We start from the raw sequence: 27,249 nt of genomic DNA on the forward strand, positions 1-27,249 counted from the left end.
CCTTGGGGTTTAGTCAATCATGAGACAGTCCAGGGTCTTCCATAAGGTCTCTCACAGTACCCAACTTCTTGTCAGATAGGGTGACAGCTGACAGGTGAACCGATAAATGTAAAGACTGGTTTTTCATCTTCAAGTTCTAGAGGAGTATTATCCAGGATGCAAGGACTTTGGACGCTCATGATGGCAGCTTAAACAAATTAAGCATTTCTGCATCAGGATATTTAAGCAGCTAAATGCTTTGAAGAAGTCTGTCTCCTCATTCAAAACTGGAAATACATTATCATGAATATTTACCATGTCAAGTAAGGACATGAAACCCCATCAACTCTCTCTCTCACACACACACACACACACACACACACACACACATATCTATCAGGCCAACCTACCAGCTTATTCTGAAGTTAGAAGCTGCATCTTTAGCTAGTCACACATGAATTTTTTCAGCTCTGCATCTCCTCTAAAACAGGCAAGCACTATTTAAGGAGACCAAATTCTCCCCCTATAGTCTCAGGAGGGGTCAAGATCCAGCAGAGCTGAATGTTACTCAACTCTGGAGCAAAGCTTCATCAGAAATTGCTGAACCACAGTACATGGAAAGGGAGTAGTGGAGGGAAAAATATTTTGCCTCTTCCATGCAGGGGCACTCAAGACACAGAATGCTGTCAGCTCTCCTTGCCCTTCGTATCAGCCAGGACCTGAAAGGCAGCACCTGACATGCAGGGATGGCATAGTCTTAAGCTGTTCCATGGGAGTATGAGGCTGGACATTAGGAGGAATTTCTTCCAGAGAAGAAGAAAGGGTGATTAGATATTGGAATGGGCTGCACAGGGAGTAGTGGAGTCACGGAGGTGTTTAATAAAAGACTGAATGTGGMACTCACTGCCATGGTCTGCTTGTCATGGTTCGGTCAGGGGTTGGACTCGATGATCTCAGAGGTCTTTTCCAACCTAATTGATTCTGTGATGGATGTACTGCTGACGACTGAAATCAGGATCTGGGTACCTGCCACACCTCCATAAGGAATGCAGAAGGTTAAGCCTTCTTTTAGCAGGGATGGGGTCCTGCACAAAGAGCTAGAGCTAGACAGCTAGGAGACAGCAGGACATTTATGTTACAGTGGACTGTGGCACACCGAGACAAAAGCCTTCCGCAGAGAGCAAGTGATCTGTTGAATTAACATATTTATCCTGGCAGCACAGGGGGGAGATACCACAGCAACGTGGTAAGCTGCTCTGGAGAGGTTTTTCAGTGTATTAAATGAGGGCATTGCCACAAAGAGCGGCTCATCCGCGCTACCCCCGCACATTTCGGGTTGCCGGAGCCTCCGCCTTCCCCGGCCCCCTCCGTCTCCTCCGCGGCCACGCCCCTGCCCGCTGGCCCCGCCCCTCGAGGGGGCCGACGGCGTCTGCGGTCGCCATGGCAACAGCTTGCGTCACCGAGCCCAGTGCCGCCGATTGGCGGGAATTGTTTGAGAAAGCGGCCTAGGGCGGAAGCGGAAGCCTCACGTGGAGCCGCTGAGTGGCTGCCGCAGTTTCTGGAAACTTCGCCTCATTGTCATATTTAAAGCTGCGGCGGCGCCGCTACCTCTCCATCCGTCCGCCCGCCCGCCCGCACGCGTTACCGGGACCGGCGGCCGCAGCAGCACCGGGAGCGAGCCGGGCGGAGCGGGGGCCTCCCACTTGCGCCGGGACTATGGCTGTGGTGGGCTTTGATCTGGGTTTCCAGAGCTGCTATGTAGCCGTGGCGCGGGCCGGCGGCATCGAGACCGTCGCTAACGAATTCAGCGACCGGTGCACGCCGTGAGTGAGGGGCGCGGGGGGACGGCGGGGTCGGGTGGCGGCCGCTCCGTGCCCGGCGGAGTGTCCGCCGTGGAGGAAGGTGCTGTAAGTTTCGCGGTGGGGCGTGGGGGGGGTTCCTACTGTGTGGGGCCAGCGCGTTCCCCGGCTCTCGCCGCCTTCGCACGGGCCCGCGAGGGCTGCCGGGGGGGCAGGTACAGGGTGGCAGAGCCGGGCGGCAACCCACCATGTGCCTCCCCCACCCGCTGTGTGCCCCTGTACCCTCCCGCCATCCTGCCCCCTAGGTCCCGACCCGCTCTGTGCCCCCCCCCTCCCCGGTCCTTTCCCGCTCTGTTCCCCTGTGTATCCCCTTGCTCCCCGGTCACGACCCACTCTGTTTCCCTGTGTCACGACCCGGTTCCGCAGCCGTTCTCTGCCCCTGTGTCCCCCGGGCCGGAGCCGGAGGGCGTCCCGCGGGCATTGCCGAGGGATGTAGGGCTGTGCGGACACTGCTCGGTCGCGGTGCGGCGGGCTGGGAACGCCGGTGGCAGCTGGGAGAATCCCCGTGGGGGTAGCCCGGGTTAAGTGGGACATGGGGGGAACACATTCCCACTCACGCTGCGGTAGGATGGACTCTGGCAACTGCTCCAGGGCAGCTCTCATTTAGTCAGAGGTCAGGTACAGAAAGAAGGAGTTAGTTGTCTAGTTAGAAGCAGCCATGAAAGCAGGAGTTAGTTGTCTAGTTAGAAGCAGCCATGCACAGGCCGGTAGGGTGTAGTCTGGCTGTGAGCTTTGAATTGCGATCATTGTTTTACCGTTTGGATAAGCCATTGTGAAAAGTCCTGGATTCGAGCCAAGGCTTTAAGATGGATAAAACTCTTTCTGTAGATTTTTTACTGCAAAGTGAAAAAAACTACATTTTGGCAGAAAGACTTTGGTGTTTTATTTGCGGGAGTGGAAAATGAATCTGTGATAGTTCTCAGTCACGTTTGTCGTCAGGACCGAGTTAATTAATTAGCTTKTTGTTCTTCCCAGGTCGGTGGTTTCATTTGGATCCAAAAACAGAGCTATTGGTGTTGCGGCTAAAAACCAGGTAGGACATTTCCTGCTGCACTGTTGAAGTACCAGTGAGTGTAAAGAGTTGGCTGGGTGTAGTTGAAGCCAAACAGCTTCAGTTTCTTGTAGAGCCTTTGATTTTAGAAATGCTGCACTATGTTGCTTTCTTCAGAGAAGTGTAGGATGTTTTTGCTAGAATGCAACTCCTCTCTTATTAATGTAATATTTTCCCGTTTATGTGTTCTTTTTCTGACAAATTAAGGTCATTTGGTTTCTTTTTTCTAATGATTGTATATAGGAATTTTCTTGTACTTGAAGAAATTTAAAAGTTTGTGTATAGTTTCTTAAAATTAGATATAAGGGGAGAGGTTTGGCGCAGATACTTACAGCTGTTTAGGCCACCTTATTACCTTTGGATTTGCTGTAAATTAAATGCCTCTGGTTTTGAAGGTGCAAGTCTTTTTTGTTTTGGTTTGGTTTTTTGTTTTTTGTTTTTTTTTTAATTGAGATCCTCTGAAAGGTTGACTGTTTCCTTTGTTGAAGTACTATTTTCAGTTTAGAAGGAGAGCTTAATTCCAACAAGTCTCAGAATAACGAAATGTAATGATTTAATAAATCCTTAGGTATTGTACGTTGTTACATAATTGCTGCTGGGAGATCAAGCTTGCAGCCCCTGCTGGCCTGTGCATATCTCTCATGTAGTAAAAGGACTGCAGTGGGTTTCCATAGAGAGAGCACTAAAGGAGACTTTATTCCGCTGTAATAGCTCTCCTCTTTATTTTGAATAGCTGAGGCGATACAAATAGTTAATATGTTTACAAGCACATGCAGTTACAGGTTAACATTTGGAGTTATGAAGTGAATACCTAAGTTTGTGATTTTTTTTTCCTTAAATTTCATTTTAGAATTGCTAATTTAATTGCTTCCACTGTTACAAGTCAGAACTAGTATGATTCATTAGTGTGCAAAAATGAGTTTCTACTCAAAATGGCAAGTGATCTGAATCCTATGTACTCTTGAGCATGTTTCAGTATTATTAGATTGTTCTAGTAAATACTGTGGCAAGCATGAAGTAAGCTGAAAATGAAGGAGATTCTCAGATTGCATTTACAAGTGTGTATTTGCAGTGATGAACATCTGTGACTTTAGTTACCTCCAAACTAACTTGTATGACGTTACTATATTACCTCTTTCATGCTTGGCTCTCCTAGCAGTTGAAGCTAAGTATTTTTGCCAGGAAAAAAGAATGTGGTACTTAAAATGATAAAAGATGACAGATCATTTATTTCTCTAGTTGTAAGTGGTCCAGTTTGGCTGATGACCTGAGATGTAAATTGTGCTTCTTTTTAAATGTGGAAGTTTCCTGACATGGATAACTAAGAGTTACATTTTTGGTGTCCTAGGGTGTAATAGCTGCTTAAATCAAGGAGTACAATGATCCTTTTCATTTGAAAAAAAAAAAAAGGCAAATAAATCCCATAAAATTTTTTAAAAAAGAGGTTTTGACTGGTGACTTATGCAGCGTGATTGTGTGAGAGGGGTCATAATACTTAAAGGTGTGCTCTTTAACATTTGAGAAATAGCTGCTGTAGCAAGTTTTCAGGGGATTTCTGTTACATTTATGTAAGTGTGGCAGCACTGGAGATGAGAACAGTATGTTGGGTAACAGACCATGATTCTCAGCCTTCTTAATTGTGACTAAGCTGGAAGATATTTAAACTTGCTACAGACCTAATGGCATACAATTACTCTAAAAATATCTTAAGATGGTTCTCTTAGAAAAAGCTTTGAGGTTAATTCTAAATTAGGCCATGAAAGCTACCAGGGTGTTTGTGCTTCTCTGCCCACTACATGGTAATAATTCTTGCTGCTACATTCTTCAGCCATACAGCTGTGAAATATGTAGCATTCAAGTACTCTGAAGTTGTGGCTGTACAAATAAATGAAACCATGCTAGGAAACAGTCTTGGACACAGGAACCTAACTACTCGATCACATTAAAGTACTGGAATAGCTCCAGGTATGATTTTTGGCCTGTGCTAACTTGTGCTCTTACTATTAATTGCTGAGCACTATTTGGTGATTAGAATAAACCAAGGATTATTCTCAGTAGGGAGGAGTCCAAGTGTGACATCTTTCCACAGACACATCTGTTTGAAAGTTACTGTTTGTTAGTGGGACTATGGCCTCCTTTTTTGTCAGAGAGCCTTTCTGTTGGAGAATTGTCCTAGTTGAGTAGTTTTCTAATACAAGATGTAGCTCAAATTCTTCCATTTCATGGTGGAAAATTTTATATGCAAGGAATTGATGCTTTTGTTTTAGGGTAGTGAATGCTGGAAATCTTCCTTGGTATGCTCAGCATTTGAGTGGCTATCATGCAGTCTGTTGGTGCCTGCCTAAATCTGTCCTGTAGATAATAACACTTTTATAATTGCTCTCCAACAGAATAGGATTAATTCTACTCTGAGATACCTGTATTATCTCCTGGGCTGCTCTAGTTGTCTGGTTTCTGTTATGCATTGCATGTCTGATAATGAATGCTTTTCTACATCTCTTGCTTGCACTGGGGAGTTTGCATTGTAGTTTAGCATATACTTCAAGCTGAAGTTGTTAACCAAAAAAAGTTCCAATTTTTTTTTTGAGTTGTCTATGCACTGTATTCTTTTTCGGTCTAGTACAAGAATTTGAGTTGCTGCTAGGTGAGTGTGACAAAGGAAATGATGTGATTTCAAAGTAGCTCACAGAGGAAAAAGTGACTATTAAAATATGTGGGGACTCTTAAGCTTGACACTTAGCAACTAGGAAAGCACTTGTTTGCGTGGAGGTAGTGTGGCTTGGGTTACAGGGTCAGCTTACAGAGAAACCAGCACTGCATGCAGTTGCAATCTTTGAATTTGGTCTAAATTCTGTCCCTCAGGTGCAAGGTGAGTGGCTCTGGTTGCCAGCACCATCAGCAGCAGAGTGCTCCAGTGCAGCGCACAGGGCTTTCCTGAACTGGGGGAATGTCATGGGGAGAAAAGAGCTGCTAGAAGCCTGCAGATTGAGTGGCAGCGGCTGATGGGACCTGGGTGGGGCCAGGAGCACCAACAGCAGTTTTCCCAAATATAAAATAAGCCCTTAGGGAATGTTGGTGCCCAGGGTGTGGCACAGCAGGTTGCACAGAAGGGTGCTGAGGCAGTGCCAGCTCAGCCAGGGAGCTGTGACATCCACCTGGCAGAAAGCCACGGCCATGCTCAGCTCCACACCTGGCACGGCTGGCACAGCTGCCCAGAYAGCTCTGGCAGGAACATGCTGCCAGTCAGGTGCCACCTGCAGCGTGAGCCCTGCTCTCATGCCGGTACTGGGTGGCATCTGTGAGCACAGCTGTGGAAGTGTGACCAGATAGAGGAACTCTTCCACTCAGTGACAGAGCCTTGGGGAGGTGAGTAGGTTAAGGACTATCAGGGAGTGTGTGAGGTAGAGAGATGATGTAGTGGAATTGCACCCTGCCTTTCCTGGGACATACCTGGGAGGCAAACAGGACACATGATACAGAGAATTCCTTCCTCTCCTCTCCACCTGGTGGGGGACAGTGACTTGAAGGGATAGGGAGCAATTGTGACAAGCTCCTGGCCAGCACAGCAGGCACATCTCCTCTGTGACTACCCCCCCCTCCCCAGGTGTGCTGGCAATTGTGACAAGCTCCTGGCCAGCACAGCAGGCACATCTCCTCTGTGACTACCCCACCTCCCCAGGTATGCTGGCATAATTGGCACAAGGTTCTGTAAGTGGAACTGAACAATAGTGAGGATGGGGGTTCATCTTGCATGGGGCTGTCACCAGAGTTAAGTTGGACTATGTCAAAACTGCTTCCATCAAGAAAAAAAGTCAAGTCATTACCATGGATCTGAARGGACCAGAAGGTTCAGTATGCTGGCTGGAACCACTTCTAAGAGAAGTCAGCTGTTCTGGGGTCTGAGTTCCTACCCTGGTATGGCCCTCAGACAATAATCCATTATTGGTTTTTCAGGTTGGCAGTGATGAGGTTGCACCAAGATGTGCAAGGGCAATCTGAAGAGATTTCAGGGTATTGGAATGACTGGTTAAGAGATCAGGAGCACAAATTGTGCTATCATGTGCTCCCTATCTTTCCAGTTGCAGAAAACAATGAGGGAGGAAATGGGAAGAACCAGCAGAGCAATACCTGGCTCTGAGTCTGGTGCCATTGGCAGAATTTGGGGGTTTTGATCATGGGTCAGTTTACGTGACCACAGGGCTGCTGGCAACAGGAGGGGTACATCTATTTCAGAGAGGGAAAAGAATCTTTGAACAGGAGCTAGCAGGGGTCACTGAGAGCTTTAAACTAGATTTGGAGGGGGAAAGGGATACAACCAAGTTTGCTAGATATGAGCCTGGGAGGCACCACAGCAGTATTTGACGGAGAATGTTCTAATGAGGTCCTTCACTCTGCTGCCTTGGTGGAGATGGGATGGAGATCCATATGGCAGTAGTGACACAAGGGTTATTTTGATATGTCAGAAAACATGGAAGCTCCTGAGAATGGTGAGAGAGACAAGTCTGATTCTTATTCATGCCTCAACATATGTTCCACGAGGTAAAGAATGGCTTCCGGGAGTAGTGTGCTTGCAGGGAGCCTTGTCCCTCGGGAGGTTTTGCCTGGCAGCCAGTCACAGGAGAGACAGCTTCCCCCACTGGTCTGCAAGCACCCTGCCCTCACCTTGCTGATGGGGTAGATGCCCGGATGCCCGAGAAAAAAGCGCGCGGAAAAAACGTGTGGGAAATAGGAAGGCAAGGCATATAAAAGCAGCTAACTGCGACACAACCGGCGTCATTTTCCTTTGGAGTTCTTGGAAGGAGCAGGCACCCGCCTGGAGGGTCACCTTGGCCTCCCCCCACTCCCTCGCTTTTTCTTTTCTCCCTGTGGTCCTGCCTTCCCTGTCCACACCTGTCTTGTCCGTGTGCTCTATTTTGCTGCTTCCCCGAGGCAGCTTGACCCTGCGACAACCTCGTGTTTGCTCTTCCCGATGAAGCAGCCACCTGCAGCAGCCGCTGCTGTGGGTCCCGCAGCAGCCAGCTGCAGCCGTGTGTCCRGCAGTGCCCGCAGCCCCAGCCTGCCCGCAGAAGTTGCAGCTATCCCATGAGTGTGCCTGTAGCCACCATATTCTCCACCGACAAGAGGGACATGCAGCCCCTGCTGTTTGGAAATTGTGCCCAGCCCGCCTCAGGAGCCGCGCAGGCTCCTCACAGTTCGAAGCACACACGCTCCTTCTGCCAAGCTGATGTTGACGGGGTGCCCGGGGTACAGCGGTAACAATCTGTCTGCTATTCTGTCTCTCTCAGTTTCTCTTTTCCCTCTTTGTTTCCTTTTCTATCCCCCCTTGGTAGGAAGTGGTAGGAACACTTACCCTTCTTTATTAATAAACAGTTCTCAGATATAATATTGCTGCGTTTGCGCTTTATTTTTCGTCCAAGAAATCTATTAAAAGAATCCTACCCGACTCCCTCTTTTCAAGCAGGACGGGACAAATGGTCACATAGCAACTGGGGCTTTTTCCCCACAAAAGGTGGAGAATCAATAGTCCAACCAAAGTGATTTGGTTTACATTGATTTACATCAATTCCTGCAACAAAGCAATAAAGAAGCCTAGCTGGACACCACTGCACTTCAGTGAAACTCTTGACACAGTTGCCATTGTGGAATGGGATGGGATGGGATGACTGGCACAACAGGAGTGTACTTCTAGCTGTTTAAGAACTGGGTGAACAGCCAGGCCCAGAGAGTGGTGTTTCCCAAAGCTCAGTATTGGGAGCCAGTCCTATTTGATATTTTAATCAATGATCTGGAAAAGGGGATCCAAGTGCGCCTTCAGTTAGTTTGAAGATGAGGTCAAGCTGGGCAGGAGTGCTGATCTTCTGGAGTGCAGGATGATTCTACAGAAGGATCTGGACAGGCTGGATCGAAGGGCTGAGGGCAATTTTATAAGGTTCAATAAGTGCTGAGGCCTGCACTTGAGTCACTACAACCTCACATAATACTACAGGCTGGGGGCAGAGTCTCTGGGAAGCTGCCTGATGGAAAAAGACCTGGGAGTGCTGGTCAACAGCAGCTGAACATGAACCAGCTGTGCCCAGCTGGCCAAGAAGGCCAATGGCATCCTGGCCTGGATGAGCAATGGTATGGCCAGCAGGAGTAGGGCAGTGATTGTCTCTCTGTGCTCGGCATTGGTGAGGCCACACCTTGAGTCCTGTGTCCAGTTCTGGGCCCCTAGCTACAAGAAAGACACTGAAGGGCTGGAGCGTGTCCAGAGAAGGGCAGTGAAGCTTGGAATGGGTCTTGGATTGCAAGTCTTAGGAGGAGCAGCTGAGGGAACTGGGATTTTTTAGCCTGGAGGAAAGGAGACTCAGGTGTGCCCTTATTGCTATCTACCTGAAAGGAGCACAAGTTGTGCCAGGAGAGGTTTAGTTTAGCTATTAGGAAAAGTTTGTTTCACCAAAAGGTTTGTAAACACTTGAAAAGGCTGCCCGGGGAGGCGGTAAAGTTACCATCCTGGGAGATACTTAAAAAGTGCATGGATGTGGCTTTTGGGGACATTGCTGGACTTTGCTGTGTTTAATAAATAGCTGGACTCAATCTGAAAGGCCTTTTCCAACCCAAATGGTTCTATGATTCTAAATTAGTTGACTGAAGTAGTAGGCACTGTAGATCATGTTACTGTTCACCCAGTTGTGTCAAGGTTTCAGAGATAGTTTTATAATCCTTAATAAGTAATAGACTGTAAGCCTGTGTCTAACTTATTAATGAGCTATTAAAGAGCACCACACAGTAATTACCAGTGTTAAAAGAAACAGCTGTGACAAGGAAGTGAGTGAGTGATTGTCTGAGAACTTGACCTGTGCCTGGGGGCGTACAGAGCAGTGTTGAATATTGCAGGCTGATTGAGAGTGGATTTCTAACTATCCTCTGTTTCTTTATAGCAAATTACTCATGCCCACAACACTGTATCTAACTTCAAGAGATTCCATGGCCGTGCATTTAATGATCTTTTTGTTCAGAAGGAAAAGGAAAAGTTGAGCTATGATTTGGTTCCCATGAAGAATGGTGGAGTTGGAGTAAAGGTAAATCTGCAGCATGTCTTTCTGGGCTGTACAGCTAAATCTGAAGTCTTACATTTTGGCACTTAGTCGTGAAAATATGGGTTTCTTTTGATTTCCCTAAACGTGGGGTTTTTTAATCTTTCTGTTAAAGAAGAGCTCTTCTATGAATAGACAGCTTCATCTTTAAATAATGGATGTTAACTATCAAATTAAGGCTCATTTATGAGTAATTGCTGAAATACAAGTTTCCCTGTAGGCTAATTGGGCATCTAGCTCAAACACATCAGCAGAAAAACTCCTAAGATAATTACAAGGTCGTAAGGTTTTACTTCAAAGTAAAGACTTTCTGTCATTTTTTTGTGTGGAATGCATTGCAGCAGTCTTATTAGGTGGTTACCAAAGCTTTTTAAAGTAGTAGGAACTCTTCTTTGGAAGAGTTGCAATAAATGAGTGGCATGTGTGTCACTAGTGGGCTGCCTGGAGTAAGTTACTTGTAAAAAGGTGTTCAAAACCAGCTCCTACCACTCTCCATGTTTGGCTCTTGCTTACATTTCAAGGATTTCACTGATACAATGTCAGCTTTTCCTAGAATAGGTACAGTTAATAACATTGTGTCAATATACAGAAGTATATACAATTGATACTGAAGCTCTGCTGGCATAACGGACAATTATTGCTTTGCTAATGAAGACCTTGGCTTGAACTGGTCCCTCAAAACTTTGGCATGTATCAATCCTAGGTAGTGAATGTATCACAGAATTGTATACATGAGAAAGAACCCTGACTGGAAAAGTAAACAAGCTTTACAAAAGAGGAGATGCTTTTTGTTTTGCAGTTTGTGACTTGTGAGGTTAACAGAAAAATTCAGACAAATTACTGTTTTTATTTAACCAGTGTGTGCAGGAGTCTTGTACTATGTGAGAAGGTCTAGTGTTGGGAGAACACCACTACTTGGTATTTCTTTTATTTTTCTCAGGCTGCTTGGAGAACAAATTGCTATTTATTTCTGTTTAAATGCAATATAAAAGTTTTAATTACTGATTCAGTAACATTCAGTAAGACTGAGAGGTTCAGGGAACAATTGTTCTATTAAAACCAAAATGCTTAATTTTTTCCCAAATCATACTGAGTGAATATATGGCAAGTGCTACTTTCAAGCATCAATTGTAACATCTTACTTCACTTCATTRTTGCAATGTATTCTATTGCACAATAAAAATGGTAATTCAAGAATAATTTTTGATAAAAGAGCAATAAATAAACTTTTTGCTGAGCTTTATATTAAGCCTTTAATTGTTTTCTGTGCATAGGTGAACTGTTGTTGCACAGTTCTTCCTTTAGAGAATCCTTGCATATTTGGGCAGAAGGATGAAAATGGCAAGGGAAAATAGACAGCAAGTAGTTCTGGACATTTTTTGCTTTTGGCAGCAGTTTGAAAATTTATGGCTATTTTTACTTAGCGGTGTGCCACATTTTAAACTCATGTCACTTTTGGCCAATTCCCGGCCATTTCATTCATCTGAGGGAGCTGATACAGTTCTTGATGTTTTAAGACAGCCAGAATGGAATTATTGCTTCTATAAACACTCAGCTTGGAAATTAAATTGTTAAGTGAAGTTCTATAATGAAATAATGAAGCATGTCATGATTCATAGAATATTAGCCAGCAGTGTATGAAAAAACATTAAATGTATATGATTTTTCCTCCAGTGTAACTAATGGAATTATTTTACCTCTTCTATCCAGGTCATGTACATGGATGAGGAGCACATCTTCAGTGTAGAACAGATTTCAGCTATGTTGTTGACTAAATTAAAGGAGACTGCAGAGAGTAACCTGAAAAAGCCAGTAACAGACTGTGTTATTTCTGTGAGTAATTGTAGTGCACAGGAACATCATGTTTTTTAACTTCACCTATCAAGGGCATTTTGTTTCTATTCATGCAGAGCAAAAATGAACTCTGCTAAGCACTTACAAAGAGATTAATCCTAACTAGCTTTAGAGCTTTTGACTTAAAGAAATCCGAGGGCCTGACCCTGGCCAACTTCATGAACTCATTCTGTTGGAAATGTCTGAAACTTTGGACCCAGAATGTTTCTTGATCCAGGTACAAACCCTTCTGGAACAGCTTGTTTTCATGACTAAGCATATTAATTACTCATTAAAGTAAATACATATGCTTGTGGTTTTTCTTGAATTTAAAACAATTTGATAACAACTTTGAAAAACAATTCCCTTAGTTTATCAAAATTTGCCTTCTGGCAGCTGAAAATTTTAGTTTCTCTCCTGTTTATGTTCATTCTTTCAACAAATTTTGTGTTGTTTTGTTTTTTCAATGTTACGACAACACAGAAAATTACCTCAGATCAAGAACAGTCATTCCTTTGTAAAAGCCTGAGTAAAAAATAACACCTGCCTCTGTTCTCACTGACTCCGAACAAGTCTCTCTCATGTTGCATCTAGGAATATTTAGCTCTGTTATTATTAGAAATGTTGATTCTCCTGTTGATACCTGGAAAGCTAGTTCTTCATGTGTCCCTGGGGACATCAGAAGGCACTGTCCAGTGCCTATGCTAGAGAACTGTAGAAAAATTTTAAACAMTGTATTCCTTCGGAATGTCTTAGCACTTCTTGTCCAAAGTAATTTCTGCCAAAATAGATTCTCTTCATTTGTTATCCCTTATTTATTTACATCTCTCACATCTGTAATATTGCTGTACATTTTTAGTTCCCTCTTTATTTTTTTGGACAGGAGTTTATCTGCTAGTTCTGATTAATGTATTCCATGTCTTCATGATAATCCAGTTTCACAATTTGGGCTGACACTTAATGTTATTAGAATTTGTATACAAATGACTCATTTGTTTCTTGCTAATGTGTGCTCATGTAAACTAGCTGATGCTCATTTAATTCCATTTCTGATTGAATAGAATATTTGAAGTGTCAATTCAGTATGGTAGTTGTATTTTAGAGGCTTGTGGTAAGCAAGTGTCTTCCTCAAAGAGGAGGTATAGATAAAATTTTCAAATACATACTTTTAAATAAACATAGTAATGTCTCATATTGAGGAAATAATGTTGTTTTCTTGCCTACTTTCTTCAGGTTCCATCCTTTTTCACAGATGCTGAAAGGAGGTCCCTTCTTGATGCAGCTCAGATTGTTGGTCTAAATTGTCTTAGATTAATGAATGACATGACAGCAGGTAAGTAGGACAAAGTAGCAGCTTCTGCAAATGACAGATGGGATAGAGGGTGCATTTAATTACTCAGAGAAAAAGGACTGACTTAAAAAAGCAAACATGAGACATAAATATTTGAAAAACTTGCTGCTCTTTTCTTGGTTTAATATCTTGTGTGAAGGGGTAGGTGACATCAAGCTCCAGTGATAATTAGCTCCCTGAGCACTTATTTAGGAGTCACTGCATGTACCTGACTACTTGTTTTTTTTGTGCACTGCCCAGATGCGCAGTTACAGATACACTGCCCAGATACACAGTTAAGAGTACCTAAATCCTCTTAAAGCAAGTTCTTTGATTAAACATCAACACTTCATAACTTCCAAGGTGATTTTCAATATAGTTAGGGTTTTAAACATGCACATGGCTCTGCTGACCCCTTCTGCAACTCTCAGAGAAAACTTTCCAGCCTGGGAGATACGGTAAATACAAAACTGGATTTGGGTTTTGTTGTTAAGATGTTCTGTGCTTTGACTTTGCAAGGCAAAAAAATCCAACCAAATCAAAATCAAACAAATGCTTAGAAGAGCATACATGGGACTAAAGGAGTATGTCCTGCTTCTCAGATCCTACAGTTTATATTAATGGAATAAGGCTTCCATGAAGGTAATATACGTTGCATAGGTATATGTGTGGATTCGTCTTGATGCTTTTGATCTTATAGCTTCATATTCACATGGATGAATGGTTTGCAAACTAGAGATTGTGTGGATAATATCTGACACTTCCTTTGCAGTGGCTCTGAATTATGGAATTTATAAACAAGACCTTCCAGCTCCTGAAGAGAAGCCACGGATAGTTGTGTTTGTTGATATGGGACATTCTGCATTTCAAGTATCAGCTTGTGCATTCAACAAGAGCAAACTGAAGGTAAGATTAAACGGAAATAAAAGAGTTTATAAGCAATTAGAATCAAATAGCCTGCTAATCTGCCTTGTTTTTTTTTAATTCTGAAATAATTTAATGCATGGAAAGTGGCAGTGACTCAAAAGGCGAAGGTTTTCACCATTGTCCTTCATTTCACTAGGATAGTTTCAAAGAGAGGCTGTAAATTTCTTGCAATACATAAATGTAAGTTATATAATACAACTGCTATAAGGATTAAAATTTTTTAATACCTAGAATTGTCAGTCACTTAATCTCATTTCCTCTGTAAAAGTGAAGGGCAATTTCTGGCTGATGTGGTTGTGCATTGGAAGATAGGCTGACCTGTCACAAATTGGTCACTTCACTTTATTGAAGCAACGGCTTGCTGATATTGAAAGACTGCTGTTCTCTTTGACTTTATTGAGTGTAAAGCATAATAACTGTATTCTTTCAAACCAGGTACTTGGCACAGCATTTGACCCTTTCCTCGGTGGGAGAAACTTTGATGGAAAGCTGGTAGATTACTTTTGTGCAGAAATAAAATCAAAGTACAAACTAGATCCAAAAACCAAAGTTCGAGCTCTTCTTCGTCTGTATCAGGAATGTGAGAAACTGAAGAAACTAATGAGTTCAAATAGCACAGACATTCCCCTAAATATTGAGTGTTTCATGAATGATACTGATGTGTCTGGAAAAATGAACAGGTGAGTTCTGTAGAAGACAGGCATTTGCTTTGGTGGCCGTAGTTTTTAAGCAAGTGTTTCTTTCCATATTTGAAAGAAACTTAATGTGCTAAAATTACGTGTAAGTGCTGAATATCTGTGGCCTTTTTTAATGTTAGAATAGCTAAGGCTGTGAAACATAATGTTCAGCTACTGTTTTGTACATGTACATAATGTACAGCTAATGTTTTAATGTAATAAGGCATCCTTAAGAAGCTTGGATTCTTTTTGTGCTTAAAACCATGGATTGATGCATGCAAGGCAGAGGGTTGCCTGCATGTTTAGGCCTTCTGCATGTTTTAGTTTACCTAAATCCCATACTGCTCTTAAGATAACAATAACTGAAGCTTTGTTTCTTTTTTTTCTGTTCTTGGTGTACTGTGGATATTGGTAGAGAAATGGAGGGCAGAAACAGTGCTTATGGGGGATGACTTGATTATGACTTAAGCGTAAATGAAGTCTGTGTCTGTTTCTTGCACGTGTTCACAGGCATGACCTCATTTGTTAGTTCTGTAGCTACTGCTAGGAGTGGTACGTTCTTTTTCTTCCAGTATTTAGGCAACAGTTTTTCATTAAAAAAATAAGTATTAGTTTTTTCTGAAATCTTATCTGTAACCTCTGCTGAGAGGCAAATATATAGCAGCTGCCCAAACAATACCTTTATCTTATTTAACTACATTGAGAGTAGCTTAGGAAAATCTGTAGGCAGCTGTTTGTGTACTGCCTCGTCTATGGTTACCACTTAGGCCTACTTMCAGGAGTTTAGTTTTAGGTGTCTTTGCAGTGCAGTTAACAGACTTGKTCAGCATCAGTTTGGAAACAAATATCAGGCAAGGTTCTTGTGGGACAGGCATTCTTTAGTTAATGCCATTTATTTTTCTTAGGTCACAATTTGAAGAATTGTGTGCTGACCTGCTGCAAAGGATAGAGACTCCTCTGCATTCATTAATAGAACAAACACAACTGAAAGTGGAAGATGTAAATGCTGTAGAGATTGTGGGAGGAGCAACCCGTATTCCTGCTGTCAAAGAGAGGATTGCTAAATTCTTTGGCAAAGATGTCAGTACAACACTGAATGCAGATGAAGCCATAGCTAGGGGCTGTGCTCTGCAGGTATAGTACTGGCAACACTTGATGAAATTAAAAGATGTATTTCTTGATAGCACATCCATGAAGAATTAGTCAAATAGTTATGAAAAATGGTTGAAGGGGGTACATTTTAAAGTGCTCAAGGGAATATACATGTTTACTAGGTCTTTTTATGGGACTGTGCTGTTTAAAATTCCAGAATACTCCTCTGTGCTGAAGTACTGTATTGCAGTACTTTGTTGCTGATGCTGGGTGTATTCTGTAAGCAGTCCACTCTGCCCTTCAGAAGCACTTGGTCTAGGGATCTTTAATCCCAAAAATTTTAAGTTGTTATCAAGCTGAAAGAGATTTTTACTCAACAAGGTATGAGAAGTATCTATGAAGAGCCCAAACTACTGCAAGTTTGAATTTTCTGGTATCCAACTTGCCATTGATGTGCAACAGGCTTTATTCTGTCTGCCTTCTATTTTTACTGTTTCCAACCAGTGAACTATATTTTACAGGCAAATCACTGATTGATTCTGTGTTCTTCCTTTTCTCATTTAACTTCTTGTCTTAATTCACTCTCTTTTCTTTTACTTGTTTCTTTGCCCCCATTCATTGACAGCTTTCCATAGCCAACAATCAGTTGTGTTCAGGTAAAGAAGTGGGACCTTTTAGATAAACACCACTTCTTTTAGGACAGGGCAGCATTTCCATTTTTCACAATCCTGGTAGTTGCTTAGAGTGTTACCTTTGCTCACAAGCTACCAAAGACCTGCTAGAACAGCACATAAACACTTGCATATGAGATTTCTGTTCTCCTATCATACTGCATTGAAATTGAGCATTGAAATCCCTCTGCTTAATAAAGTAACACAGTTCTCTCTTATTCRAAGATTTTTTGCTGTCTTGGCTAGTGGAGTAGAAGCATTAACCAACTTTAATGCAAGTCTTTTTTGTTGTTTTTTTATGTTGGCTGTTTTAGTGTGCCATTCTTTCTCCAGCTTTTAAAGTGAGAGAATTCTCTGTGACAGATGCTACACCTTTTCCAATATCTCTTCTGTGGAACACAGAAGCAGAGGACACTGAAGGGTAGGTAGCTCAGACTACAGTTCTATGAAGCTTCTGGCTTTTGTAATTCAAGGGTAATATTCTTGTTTCCATTTATATTAGAATCTTGGCATTCTGGTGTARAAAACCCATAGGCCATGTACCAGAGATGGTTGACAAGGTAGATATTAAAGACATAGGTTGAAATTTTAACTATAATTTTTCATATTTCTTTGAAGCGAGTAAATGAGCTACTGACTAGTACCTTGCCTTGTATTGCCTTTATCTGCTTGTCAGGATTAGGAATATAAAATTAACTAGATCACTGACTGGGTCCTGATTCCGCTTTGCTTTTTTTACTCAAGATGCTCCCAGCACCTGAGATTCTTGATTTAGTAATAGTGTTATGTATTATGTAAATATTACGAGCTTATATGGATGCTATTTAACGCCTAGCAAAAATTTTATATTTGTAAGAGTAATTTCTTATAGTGACAGTCTCTTATGACTGACATGTAACTAATTGTGCCATGCCTGTGGGAAATGCAGTTGCTGTCTAAGGTGCAAAGAGCTCCAAGTTCAACTTGTGGAAAAGTTGTAGTTTTAGAGGGACCTGTTCATACCTTTTTTCATGTTCTTTGTAGTTCAGCTTTTTTTCCTTTTAGTCTGTTTTCTGTGGAGGTGCAGGGCTTAATTGCTCTGTCACTTGTGAAAGGAGCCTGTGGGTTCATTTTCTAGGTAAAGCTCTCACTTTCTAAGATCTAGGTTATTAGATGAGATCTTCCACAGTTAAGAGACCAAACTTAGCTGGAATTTTGAATCAGGCTGGCAAAATAGTAGACATGCCTTAGAACACAAAGCAAAGCCAGTTGTCTTTCTGTCATGTTGAGGAATGACTRGTAATCTGGTGTCAGGGTTCTCAACTGAGCCATAGAATGTAAATGAGCAAGGAATAAACAGGGCTATAACTATCCCTTTGAGATTGAGGAAGGGTGCAAATTATGATTCAAAATACACTTATCCAAACTCAAATAGTGGAATAGGACAATTTCTCATTACAGTAGAGAACAGTAAATCATTTACCCTTGCAGTACAGTAGTGAAGTATCTTTAATAGAATTGTTCAGAAGAGTAAATGTGTCAAAACATGATGTTCCTCTGAAGAGTTTTGACCCTACATCTAAATCTTCCAGCTCAAATACACTGCTAAAAGTGGTATTTTTCCCTTAATTACAGAGTTCATGAGGTCTTCAGCAGAAATCATGCGGCACCTTTCTCTAAGGTACTTATATTCTACAGGAAAGGTCCATTTGAGCTAGAAGCTTTTTATTCTGATCCTAATGGAGTCCCGTATCCTGAGTCAAAAATTGGTAAGTAATTGTCCTGGAAATGGTGTTGTCTCCAATAGAATGATTTGAGATCCAGCAGTAACAGTGTTGTGGTACAACATGGTTATGATGTATGTATTAATATTTTTGTGTCTGAAAGACTCAGAATTTTTCCATTCCAGAAGTAATTGAATTGGTCTTTTTAATTTTTCTTTCTTCTTAATTTGCTTTGGCTATATGAAGAAATGAGGGGAAACAAACAAATGCTTAGGACTAAAATTATCACTACAAAAGATAATTCCGTAACTTTTTAAATCTTATTTTCTGCTTATCACTAAAGCAAGCTAGGAATAATTGGAAAAGTACTCCCRTATATTAAAAAAAAGCATGTCTTGAATAACTAGTTATTGTTTTTACCTACACCTTCTAGGACTGGCAAAATGCTGAATAACTTTTAATCAAGGCAGCCTGAAATGGTGGCAGCTACAATACTGCAGTATTGATTTGTCTATGTAACATTTTTAAGCAGCTCTTTCATACTTCTTGACAAATTGCAGCTCTTGACAGTGTTGATACTTACAAAGAGCGTACAACATGGTTAGCTAGAAAAAAGTTGTGATGGTAAAGACAGGCCAATTGAATAATTGTTCTTGAGTTCTAAACATACAATTAAATTTTGTATGTTTCCATAACATATATTTTGAAAAAACAGCACAATGGAGATGGACTTAGCACAAATGCAAGTAGTGACAGTACAAGGGGGAATAGCTTTAAAAACTGTAAGAGTGCAGGCTTAGATTACGTATCAGGAATAAATTCTTTGCTGTGAGGGTGGTGAGGCACTAGAACAGGTTTCTCGAAGAAGCTGTGGATACCCCATTCTTGGAGGTATTCAAAGCCAGGTTGGATGAGGCCTTGAGCAACCTAGTCTAATGAAAGGTTCCTTCCCACAGCAGGGGGTTTGGAAGTCAATCTTAAAGGTCACTTCCAACCAGGCCTTTTTATGACATACTTTGTAGTTACAGAAACATCAGATTTCCTTTTGTGGTTAATTCTTACCATAAAGACTGATGGTGAGGTTTGTGAATGTTCAGTTTATATGACTTTAACAAATAAGAAGCTATTTAATTGCTGTTCTGAAAACTTCTACGAGCAGAACTGAAGATCAGATTTGTTTTAACTCAGTTGCCAATTAATTTTTTGCTCGGAACAGAATTATTAGTATGACTAATGGGCAAATTAATAGTTCTAATGAGACTGGCAAAAGAGAGAACAGATCACTTAACTCCAGTATTATTGGATTTACAAGACAGGGGGCTACATGCTTTAGTCAGTAAAACATGCCAGTAAAAGCTTGTGTGCTTGTGGTTTAGATCTGTTGCTGGAAGGAATGGTATGTGCAAATGTGTGTATTTGGCCTGTGAAATTGGGGAACTTGTGCTTTGCAGTTAGGTGAGCATTGTAGTCTCCAGGTCACTCTTTCGGTAATCCATGCATAAGGAAAAATATGTCTGCTATTAGTGTCAAGGACATCTGATTCTTCCTTTATTGTTGAACTAATTGCCTGTCTGTCTAATAGTTTCACAATTCTTGTTTCAAGTATGTCAGTAGTTACAGAACAATTGAATTCTGCCCTAGAATAGAAGGGAATGGCAGACTTGCATGGATACTAGAAGCTATAATGAAAGCTTATAGAAATATTTTTTCTATATTGGGCAGTAACATTTATTAGAAAGATGCCACTTAACCTTAGCATTAGACTAAGCCTTCCTGTAGTTTTCTTTCAGCTCACCAGTAACACTGATAGCACCAATTTTGTATTTACTCTTTTAGCAGTGCCTGGATAACCTACTATTTGATTTATAAGATGAAGTTGGTGGAAAAGCAGTGTACTTTGTTTTTGTTGGTTTATTTTTCTGGTAGTAGGGATTTAATTTGGGGGGCCAGGCCATGAGATTAGCCCAAAGGCTTCATCAAATATTTAGGAAACCATTTGTCTATGAAAAGGGGAAGTGTTTTCCTGTGTCTATAATATTACCTACTTAATTCCACTGTGTGAGCTTTTGTTCTTTTGGTTGTAGGTAGTTATGTTATACAGAATGTGGAGGCCCAGAAGGATGGAGAGAAGTCTAAAGTCAAGGTGAAAGTCCGTGTCAATACTCATGGCATTTTTAGTGTGTCCACTGCATCTATGGTAGAACCAATTAAAAGTGAGGACTGTGAAGATGTCAGTGTTGAGACTGAAGTGGAATCTCAGGACCAGAGGCCTATAGAAAACTTAAGTGATGTAAGTTGTGTGTGAATGACCTTACTGATGAAAGTGTGTTCTGCTCTTATATGCTCTGGAAGAAAAATACCTTCTAAGGAAGCAAAAGGAGATTAGTTTTAAATATTTGTAGCTATCAGGAAATGTCTTTACAAGAACATAAGAACAATTTGTGCTATCTTGAACATGTGTAGGTTTCAAAATCAGTTATTGTGCACAGTGCCAAATAGCAGCAGGTGGACTGTTTGAGGGTGGGTTACTTACAGCTGCCATGGTTATCTAACTGTTCCAAACAGGAAAATTTGATTTGGATTGTTAATCACCCATGTGCTTTGTGTTGAAAGGATTTGTATGTAATCCTTTGTATTAGTAAAGTTTTAAAAAAATTTTGTGGAAGGGAAAGCGGAATTGTTTTCTACAGCATTGAAGGAGAGGGGAACACTGGGGAATAATGCACATTGTTATAGTCTACTTGATGTTTTAGTAGTTTTCTGTGGGGGAAAAAAATTAAAAGTTATGATTCAATAAATTAAAAGCCCCTTTTCATAAGAGAAAGTGGTAGCATGTGCACACATGCACACAAGTATTGTGCAGCAAGCCTGGCACTGGTAACATTCCATGAAGTCCTTCTGAACTTGCACCTAATCTGTATCTCCGTAGCTGAAGCATGTGTGTTTCTGCGTGTGCACAGAATGCTTTGTAGGGCACTTTGTACCGTACGTGTGTCAGAAGTGAAGTGCCCTAAACTTAAATGAAAGTGCACATGCCTTCTACATCCTTTGTGCCTGGGCTTTCATTTCAGAAAAATATCCAGCAAGAGAACAGTGAGGCTGGAACACAGTCCCAGGTACAAACTGATGGTCAACAAACGTCACAGTCTCCCCATTCATCAGAATCTCCCTCTGAAGAAAACAAAATCCCAGATGTCAAGAAAGTGAGTGACCCTTTAACTCTGTTGAAAATGTTATGCTATATAATGGTGGCTTTTAAAGTGGTAACATATTTCAGGAAAAGTAAGGAGCTTGGTGCTTGGGACCTTTTTAATTTTCACATCTTTACTATTGTGAAAAATAATGTCTATATCTTGTGATGGTTTTTGTACAGAATTTGCTAAAGGATTCCTGCAAAAAGTCATTCTTTACCACTTCCCTGTCTTCTTGCAGTGTTGTACAACTAGTTTATTTGGGTTGCAGACATTTCAATTTAAACAGCAGTTAGATGTCAAGCTTATTAGGTCTACTGAGAGAAGTTGGGATCAGGAATTCATAAACCTAAGAGAAAATACTTGATGGAAAATATTTGCTTGCATGTTATTGCTAGTGATTTGTTTTTTTCATCTGTATGAGATGAAAAATGGTTGAAATCTTTGGCTTTTGGTTAAAATCTTAATCAGTGTTAGCATGATTAGTGAACTGCTACGTTACAGATGGACACTTCTGGAAAATCTGCCGACACACCATATATCTGAGAAATGTCCTTGCTGTAGCTCAGTGCTTACTGTCTGGGAAACAGACTGTAAGGAGACTAGCATAGGAGGTGGAATCCCCAAAAGGAACATGCCTCATGAGTATATTTTGAAGATTCTGAAAGGACATGGAAAAGTCTTTGTGTGTATTTCCTCTGAACGTATCTTTCACCATAGTGATATTTCATCAGAAAGAAGTCAGAAAAATGATGTTATTTTTCTTCTTTCTACTCAGACAAATGAGAAGAAAGGTGATCAGCCCCCAGAAGCTAAAAAACCCAAGATAAAAGTGAAGAATGTGGAACTACCCATTGAAGCTAACTTGGTTTGGCAGTTAGGAAAAGATCTCCTCAATATGTATATTGAAACAGAGGTGAGTTAGTGTGGTTTAGACTGCTTTATTGTGTGCAGTTATTAACCATTCACCTGCTTTTCAAGGCAACCTCTGTTCTTGTGCTRTCACCCTGGAGTGTGGGCTCAATTGATAATGAGCTAATACTGTCTGACTTCTAACACATAACTGACAAATGCTTATCAGAAAGGTTGAAGTGTCCTTTATAACAATTAGTATCAGAGCACTGCTCCATGGAATGACATCGCAGGTTCATTTAAACTGTTGTAATCCAGAGAAGCACAACCCATTTGTTCAGATGAGTCTACTGCATAATAATGACAATTTCAACAGTTAGATGAGCCAAGGCCTCTGGGAGATTTTGCAGGAGCTCTGCTTTGTAGAATGCTGTTTGAACATTGGTATTTTTAAATTAAAGTATTTTCTGTGGTATACAGGGAAAGATGATTATGCAAGATAAACTGGAGAAAGAAAGAAATGATGCAAAGAATGCAGTGGAGGAGTATGTATATGAGTTCAGGGACAAGTTATCTGGACCATATGAAAAGTTTGTTTGTGAAAAGGTAGGTTATGGTTTCAGGAACTTCTCTGAAAATACTGATGCCAGATATCCGTTTTGTATACCTTGGTTAAACTTTCTTAAAGCCATACTGGACATAGCTGCAAAACCAGAACTCCATTTGAATGATAACAGTGACTAACCCAGAATTAGGTTTAGGTTTACTGAACACATATCCCTGAAAATAAGTTCTGTCACAAATGGGGTAAAGTTTTGTTACCAATTAAAGCTGGTGACTGGAAGGGGAAGCTGTGTTGCTCTATGCATGATCAAACTAATGAATTAGAGCTGCACCCCAAGCATTGGCCTAATCAAGGACAAAAGGCTGTTAAAGCTATCTATGTTGTAGGTGTGTTTTTCTTAGTCCAGAAGCTGACATGGTTTAAGTAACTTAATTAGGAAAAAGCTACAGTAGAAATTAAATCTTTGTGGAGGAGGCTAAGGATTAACATTTACCACTGCCCTGTTACTTCAAGACAAACATAGTCAATTCATGTGTATTTTGTTGTTTGATGTGCTGGATTTTATTGATACACAGGATCTGCAGGGATTCTCTGCCCTCCTAGCAGAGACAGAAGGCTGGCTGTATGAAGAGGGTGAGGATGAAGCAAAGCAGGTGTATGTAGAAAAATTAGAGGATTTAAAGGTAGGTCTGTTAATATGCTCAAAAAGCAAAATTTGCAAACCACGGTGCTAAACAGCATTAATGAATTTTTAATGAATCACAAACACAAAGAAATTGCTGTTCTAGAAATTAGGTACTCCAATTGAAATGCGCTATCAAGAAGCAGAGAAACGACCGAGGCTATTACAAGAATTGGGACACAGGCTCCAGTACTATGCCACAATAGCTGGGGAATTCAGGAATAAAGTAAGTGGCCTTGAAATACCTTTTTTTTTTTTTTTTTTAAACCATGCTGCTTGAGTGAGGCTCATTGGCTGGAGGGGCTTCAAATTCACTTTCAGATAAGCTGCAATCTACTGCTATATAGGTCATAAATTTAATACTACAAATGTTTCCCAATGCTTAAAAGATCTCACAGTGTGTCATATCTTTAGTTTCTTGATACCTCTGGATGTTTTTAGGCTAAAGAGGACATTCTTGTAAAGATTTTAGACTCATGGTCTGATTCTTGAGCTTTTGAAAACTGATCTGGCTGGTTTTTAGAAATGGGCTCTTCTTCCAGTTCTTTCAGGGACAAGAATTATTGTATGATGACAAGCATTAGTGTAAAAGCTACTTGYAGATAAAGTAAAAAACATGGTTTTATCATATGTGGGTGTTTGGGGCTTGTTTTTTGTGGTGTGTGTTTGTTTTTTGTGAGTTTTTTTTTTCTTCATTGATATTTGTAGAGTATTTTCTTGGTAAGCATTCCTGTCTGAAAATTTGCTCCTTGGGTTTCAACTTAAAGGATTTTTAGTGGGACAGCTCACAACACTCAAACTAATTCAGTCTGAGACTTGCATCAGGAACAATTATGTYCTCACAGTTAGAGATTACAAAATCATTGTTAAGTGAAGTCATTAGTAGTGTTATACTTGAAATAACCAGCATAATTGAGAATAGTATATTTAAAACTTGGTTTCATTCGCAAATTCTAAATATGGGTTCATAGGTTGTGTTGCTGGGCAGGTCCTTCTCCTGATATCAGTTAATTGTGTAATTGTGGCATTTTAAGGAATGCTTAAGTTGAAAACTCTGATCCTTCCACTGTACATCAGAATCTGACTGTCTAAACTACCTTGGGCCCAGGTAGTCAATGGGAGGGATTTTTTTTAATCAGGCTTGTTAAGAATGTTAAATTTTATTGCATGGCCATTTTGTGGAGCCTCTGTGCCCTCTGTGAACCAGATTTCTTGTTTATTTGGGCAAAGGAAGCTTTATATTGGCATTTGTATTTCTTGTCTTTCTTTCTTTCTGTAATGGATCTCTCTTGTGGCTAACTTCTATTTATTTTGACTATTTAAAAAATATTTACAAGTTACAAATAATTTAGATAGCTCTGTTGGCATAACTTGATTACATTATTGCCACTTAACATTATTAACTAATATAAAATATTTGTGTCTGGGCAGGATGAGAAATACATCCATATTGATGAGATGGAAATGATGAAAGTAGAGAAGTGTGTTAGTGAAGTGGTAGAGTGGATGAATAATGCTGTGAGTGCACAGGCTAAGAAGAGCTTAGATCAGGATCCAGCTGTGCATTCAAGTGAAATTAAGGCAAAGCTACAGGTAAGTACCATAAGAAACTATCCTTAGAGGTTGGTGCTGAAAGTAGACTGGTATCTGTGCCTTTTGTCTCCCCCAGTTTTGTCTTGCTGCTGTAGTGTTCTTGAAAGGTGGAAAGTATGGAGAGAAGGAGATTGAGTAGAAAGCAGAGGAGCTCTAGTATACTGTATACAATTCTGCAGAGCTCATTTATATTTTGTCTTTCAGTCACCTTAAAAATTCAGGTTGTTTTTCAGTGTTTTAATGAGAGACAAAATAGTATTGAAAAAAACAATGTGAAATCCAAAACACTTAGCTGATCTTTGCCCACAGAACATGGAAAAGTATACCAATTAATTTGTTTCAGGGTACAGTAAGTACTTTCCTACTTTGGACTCAGGGAAACAAAGAATTGCGGAAGCCAATTGCAAACAGTCTGTTGGACACTGAACTTTTTGCACTACTGGAGCTGGTGGCTCCTTAATATATATTCTGTCCACATGTTTTCCATCTCTTTTAGGAGTTAAACAATGTCTGTGAGCCTGTTGTAACACAGCCAAAACCAAAAGTTGACTCTCCTAAGGAAGAAAATCCATTAAGTGAACAGAGTGATTATAAAAGTGAAGACATGGGAGAAGATGACAAAAATTCTGAAATGCCTCAGCAAAATGGTGAATGCCATCCAAGTGATCAAAACACCATTAACATGGACCTGGACTAAGCCACTGCACTTGCAGCAAATTATTTCATCCCATGACAGAAGTTTTGGCTGTCATATGTGTGGGAATGCATTGTTTTGGAAACTATTTATATTTTTTTGCTTAAGACTTGTCTGGGATATGTTATGTTGTGGGAGGAAGAATAGTAATAGTGTTGGTCATGACTATCCTAAAAGGAAAATTGCCTTGGTAACTTTCAGATTCCTGTGGAATTGTGAGTTCATACTAAGCTTCTGTGCAGTATCTAACAATTTGCATCACTAACGATGAAAAGAAGCCCTTGCTTTGAAATGTGCTGCTCCTTCAAAAGGTTGTTATCGAAACTCTCGTAGGCGTTTGTAGATGCCAAGGTAGTTTTCTTTTGTCTGGACATCTAAGCGGGTATGTAAGAAAAAGCCAGTGTCTGTCCCCTTCATAAGGACTTTCCAGAAGAAATCCTTTGGTCCTGAGGTTTTTGATTGTTGCAGTCCAAAGTACTTATCAGGTAATGAGACGGTGAAATGTGTTAGTAGCATGCAGAAACACATTTCATCTCTTGTTAAACAATATATTTTTCATGTGGGGTACATACAATGAAGGAAATGCTAATTCTGTTAGTGTTATTGTGAAGCTTTTTAATGAGCTTTGAAATAAAGTTCATTTTATTGGTATTCCCTGACTTCTTGAGTTTATCTGTTTAGTACTTCTGCTCTAAGTGTTGCCCTCCTCACAGTTTGACCAGGCCATTGCTTTGTGTTTCTGTGTGGGAGAGTCATAAATGTGCTTAAAAGTCTCACACTTTGCATGGAAAGAGTTGTGTAGTCAGATGAATGTAATTCAGCTCCTTAATAAGTTACGCCTCTTTCTTTTCTTTGGCCCAAGGGGTGTACACACCTGAAAGAATCTGGAAACTTCACAGATGTTAGGGCACAGGTAACACAGAACCCTATATCTTAGAAATTATAATCTGTGGTTCCGAGTAAGATGTTAAAACCTGGTTGAATACTTAGGCCAGGCTCTGCTTTTTGTTATAGACTAAACTGAAATAATAAAAATTTTCAGCCCATTCAATGACTCTGGTTAGACATAGTTTTTAAAAAATAAGAATTCCTCTCAAGTTAATCACTGTAGTCTATTGTAGAAGATTTTTTTACATACTTGGTGCAGGGGAGGATGCTCTGTGTTAAACATCAATTTACACGAGGAAATACTAGGCATTTGAAATGCTGTGGGAAGAACTTTTCTTGGAAGCCTATTCTGAAGGGTATTGTGATGCATGGAAGCACAGATCCCATGTATAAGTATGTGGCACCAGATGCTTAAAGATCAGTGTTGCTAAATGCTAACGTGTTTTGGTTTTTCAGTAAGGGTTTATTGTGGCTACAGCAGTATTTTGTCTGGAACAACACAAGACAAGGGACTTGGTGCCACAGGAGATACTGAAGAGGCAGTACAGATGAGAGGACTGGTGCTTTCTAGGGCCAGCTAATTCTA

The 27,249-nt window shown here is 40.8% G+C and overlaps 1 protein-coding gene across 3 annotated transcripts; it reads left to right on the forward strand.

The window, feature by feature from the left end:
* The first annotated feature begins 1,498 nt into the window (after positions 1-1,498).
* HSPH1 (heat shock protein family H (Hsp110) member 1) lies at positions 1,499-26,821 on the forward strand. Of its 3 annotated transcripts, XM_057385920.1 has the most exons (18): positions 1,500-1,802; positions 2,814-2,871; positions 9,810-9,950; positions 11,676-11,798; positions 13,032-13,131; positions 13,901-14,034; positions 14,491-14,735; positions 15,638-15,866; positions 16,810-16,916; positions 18,110-18,243; positions 20,283-20,488; positions 21,270-21,401; positions 22,168-22,305; positions 22,722-22,847; positions 23,382-23,489; positions 23,595-23,714; positions 24,920-25,081; positions 25,578-26,818. In XM_057385920.1, exons 1-18 carry the CDS (start codon positions 1,696-1,698, stop codon positions 25,776-25,778), a joined length of 2,571 nt encoding a protein of 856 aa, XP_057241903.1. In that variant the 5' UTR covers positions 1,500-1,695; the 3' UTR covers positions 25,779-26,818. The 3 variants fall into 3 exon arrangements, with proteins under 3 accessions (XP_057241904.1, XP_057241905.1, XP_057241903.1); XM_057385921.1 differs by lacking the exon at positions 22,722-22,847 and having other exon boundaries at positions 1,499-1,802; positions 25,578-26,821; XM_057385922.1 differs by lacking the exon at positions 21,270-21,401 and having other exon boundaries at positions 1,499-1,802; positions 25,578-26,820.
* Positions 26,822-27,249: the final 428 nt, after the last annotated feature.

Source organism: Malurus melanocephalus, unplaced genomic scaffold (assembly GCF_030028575.1).
Source record: "Malurus melanocephalus ecotype Western Australia unplaced genomic scaffold, MMel_1.1 scaffold_888, whole genome shotgun sequence".
In the NCBI taxonomy this organism is placed as follows: Eukaryota; Metazoa; Chordata; class Aves; order Passeriformes; family Maluridae; genus Malurus; species Malurus melanocephalus.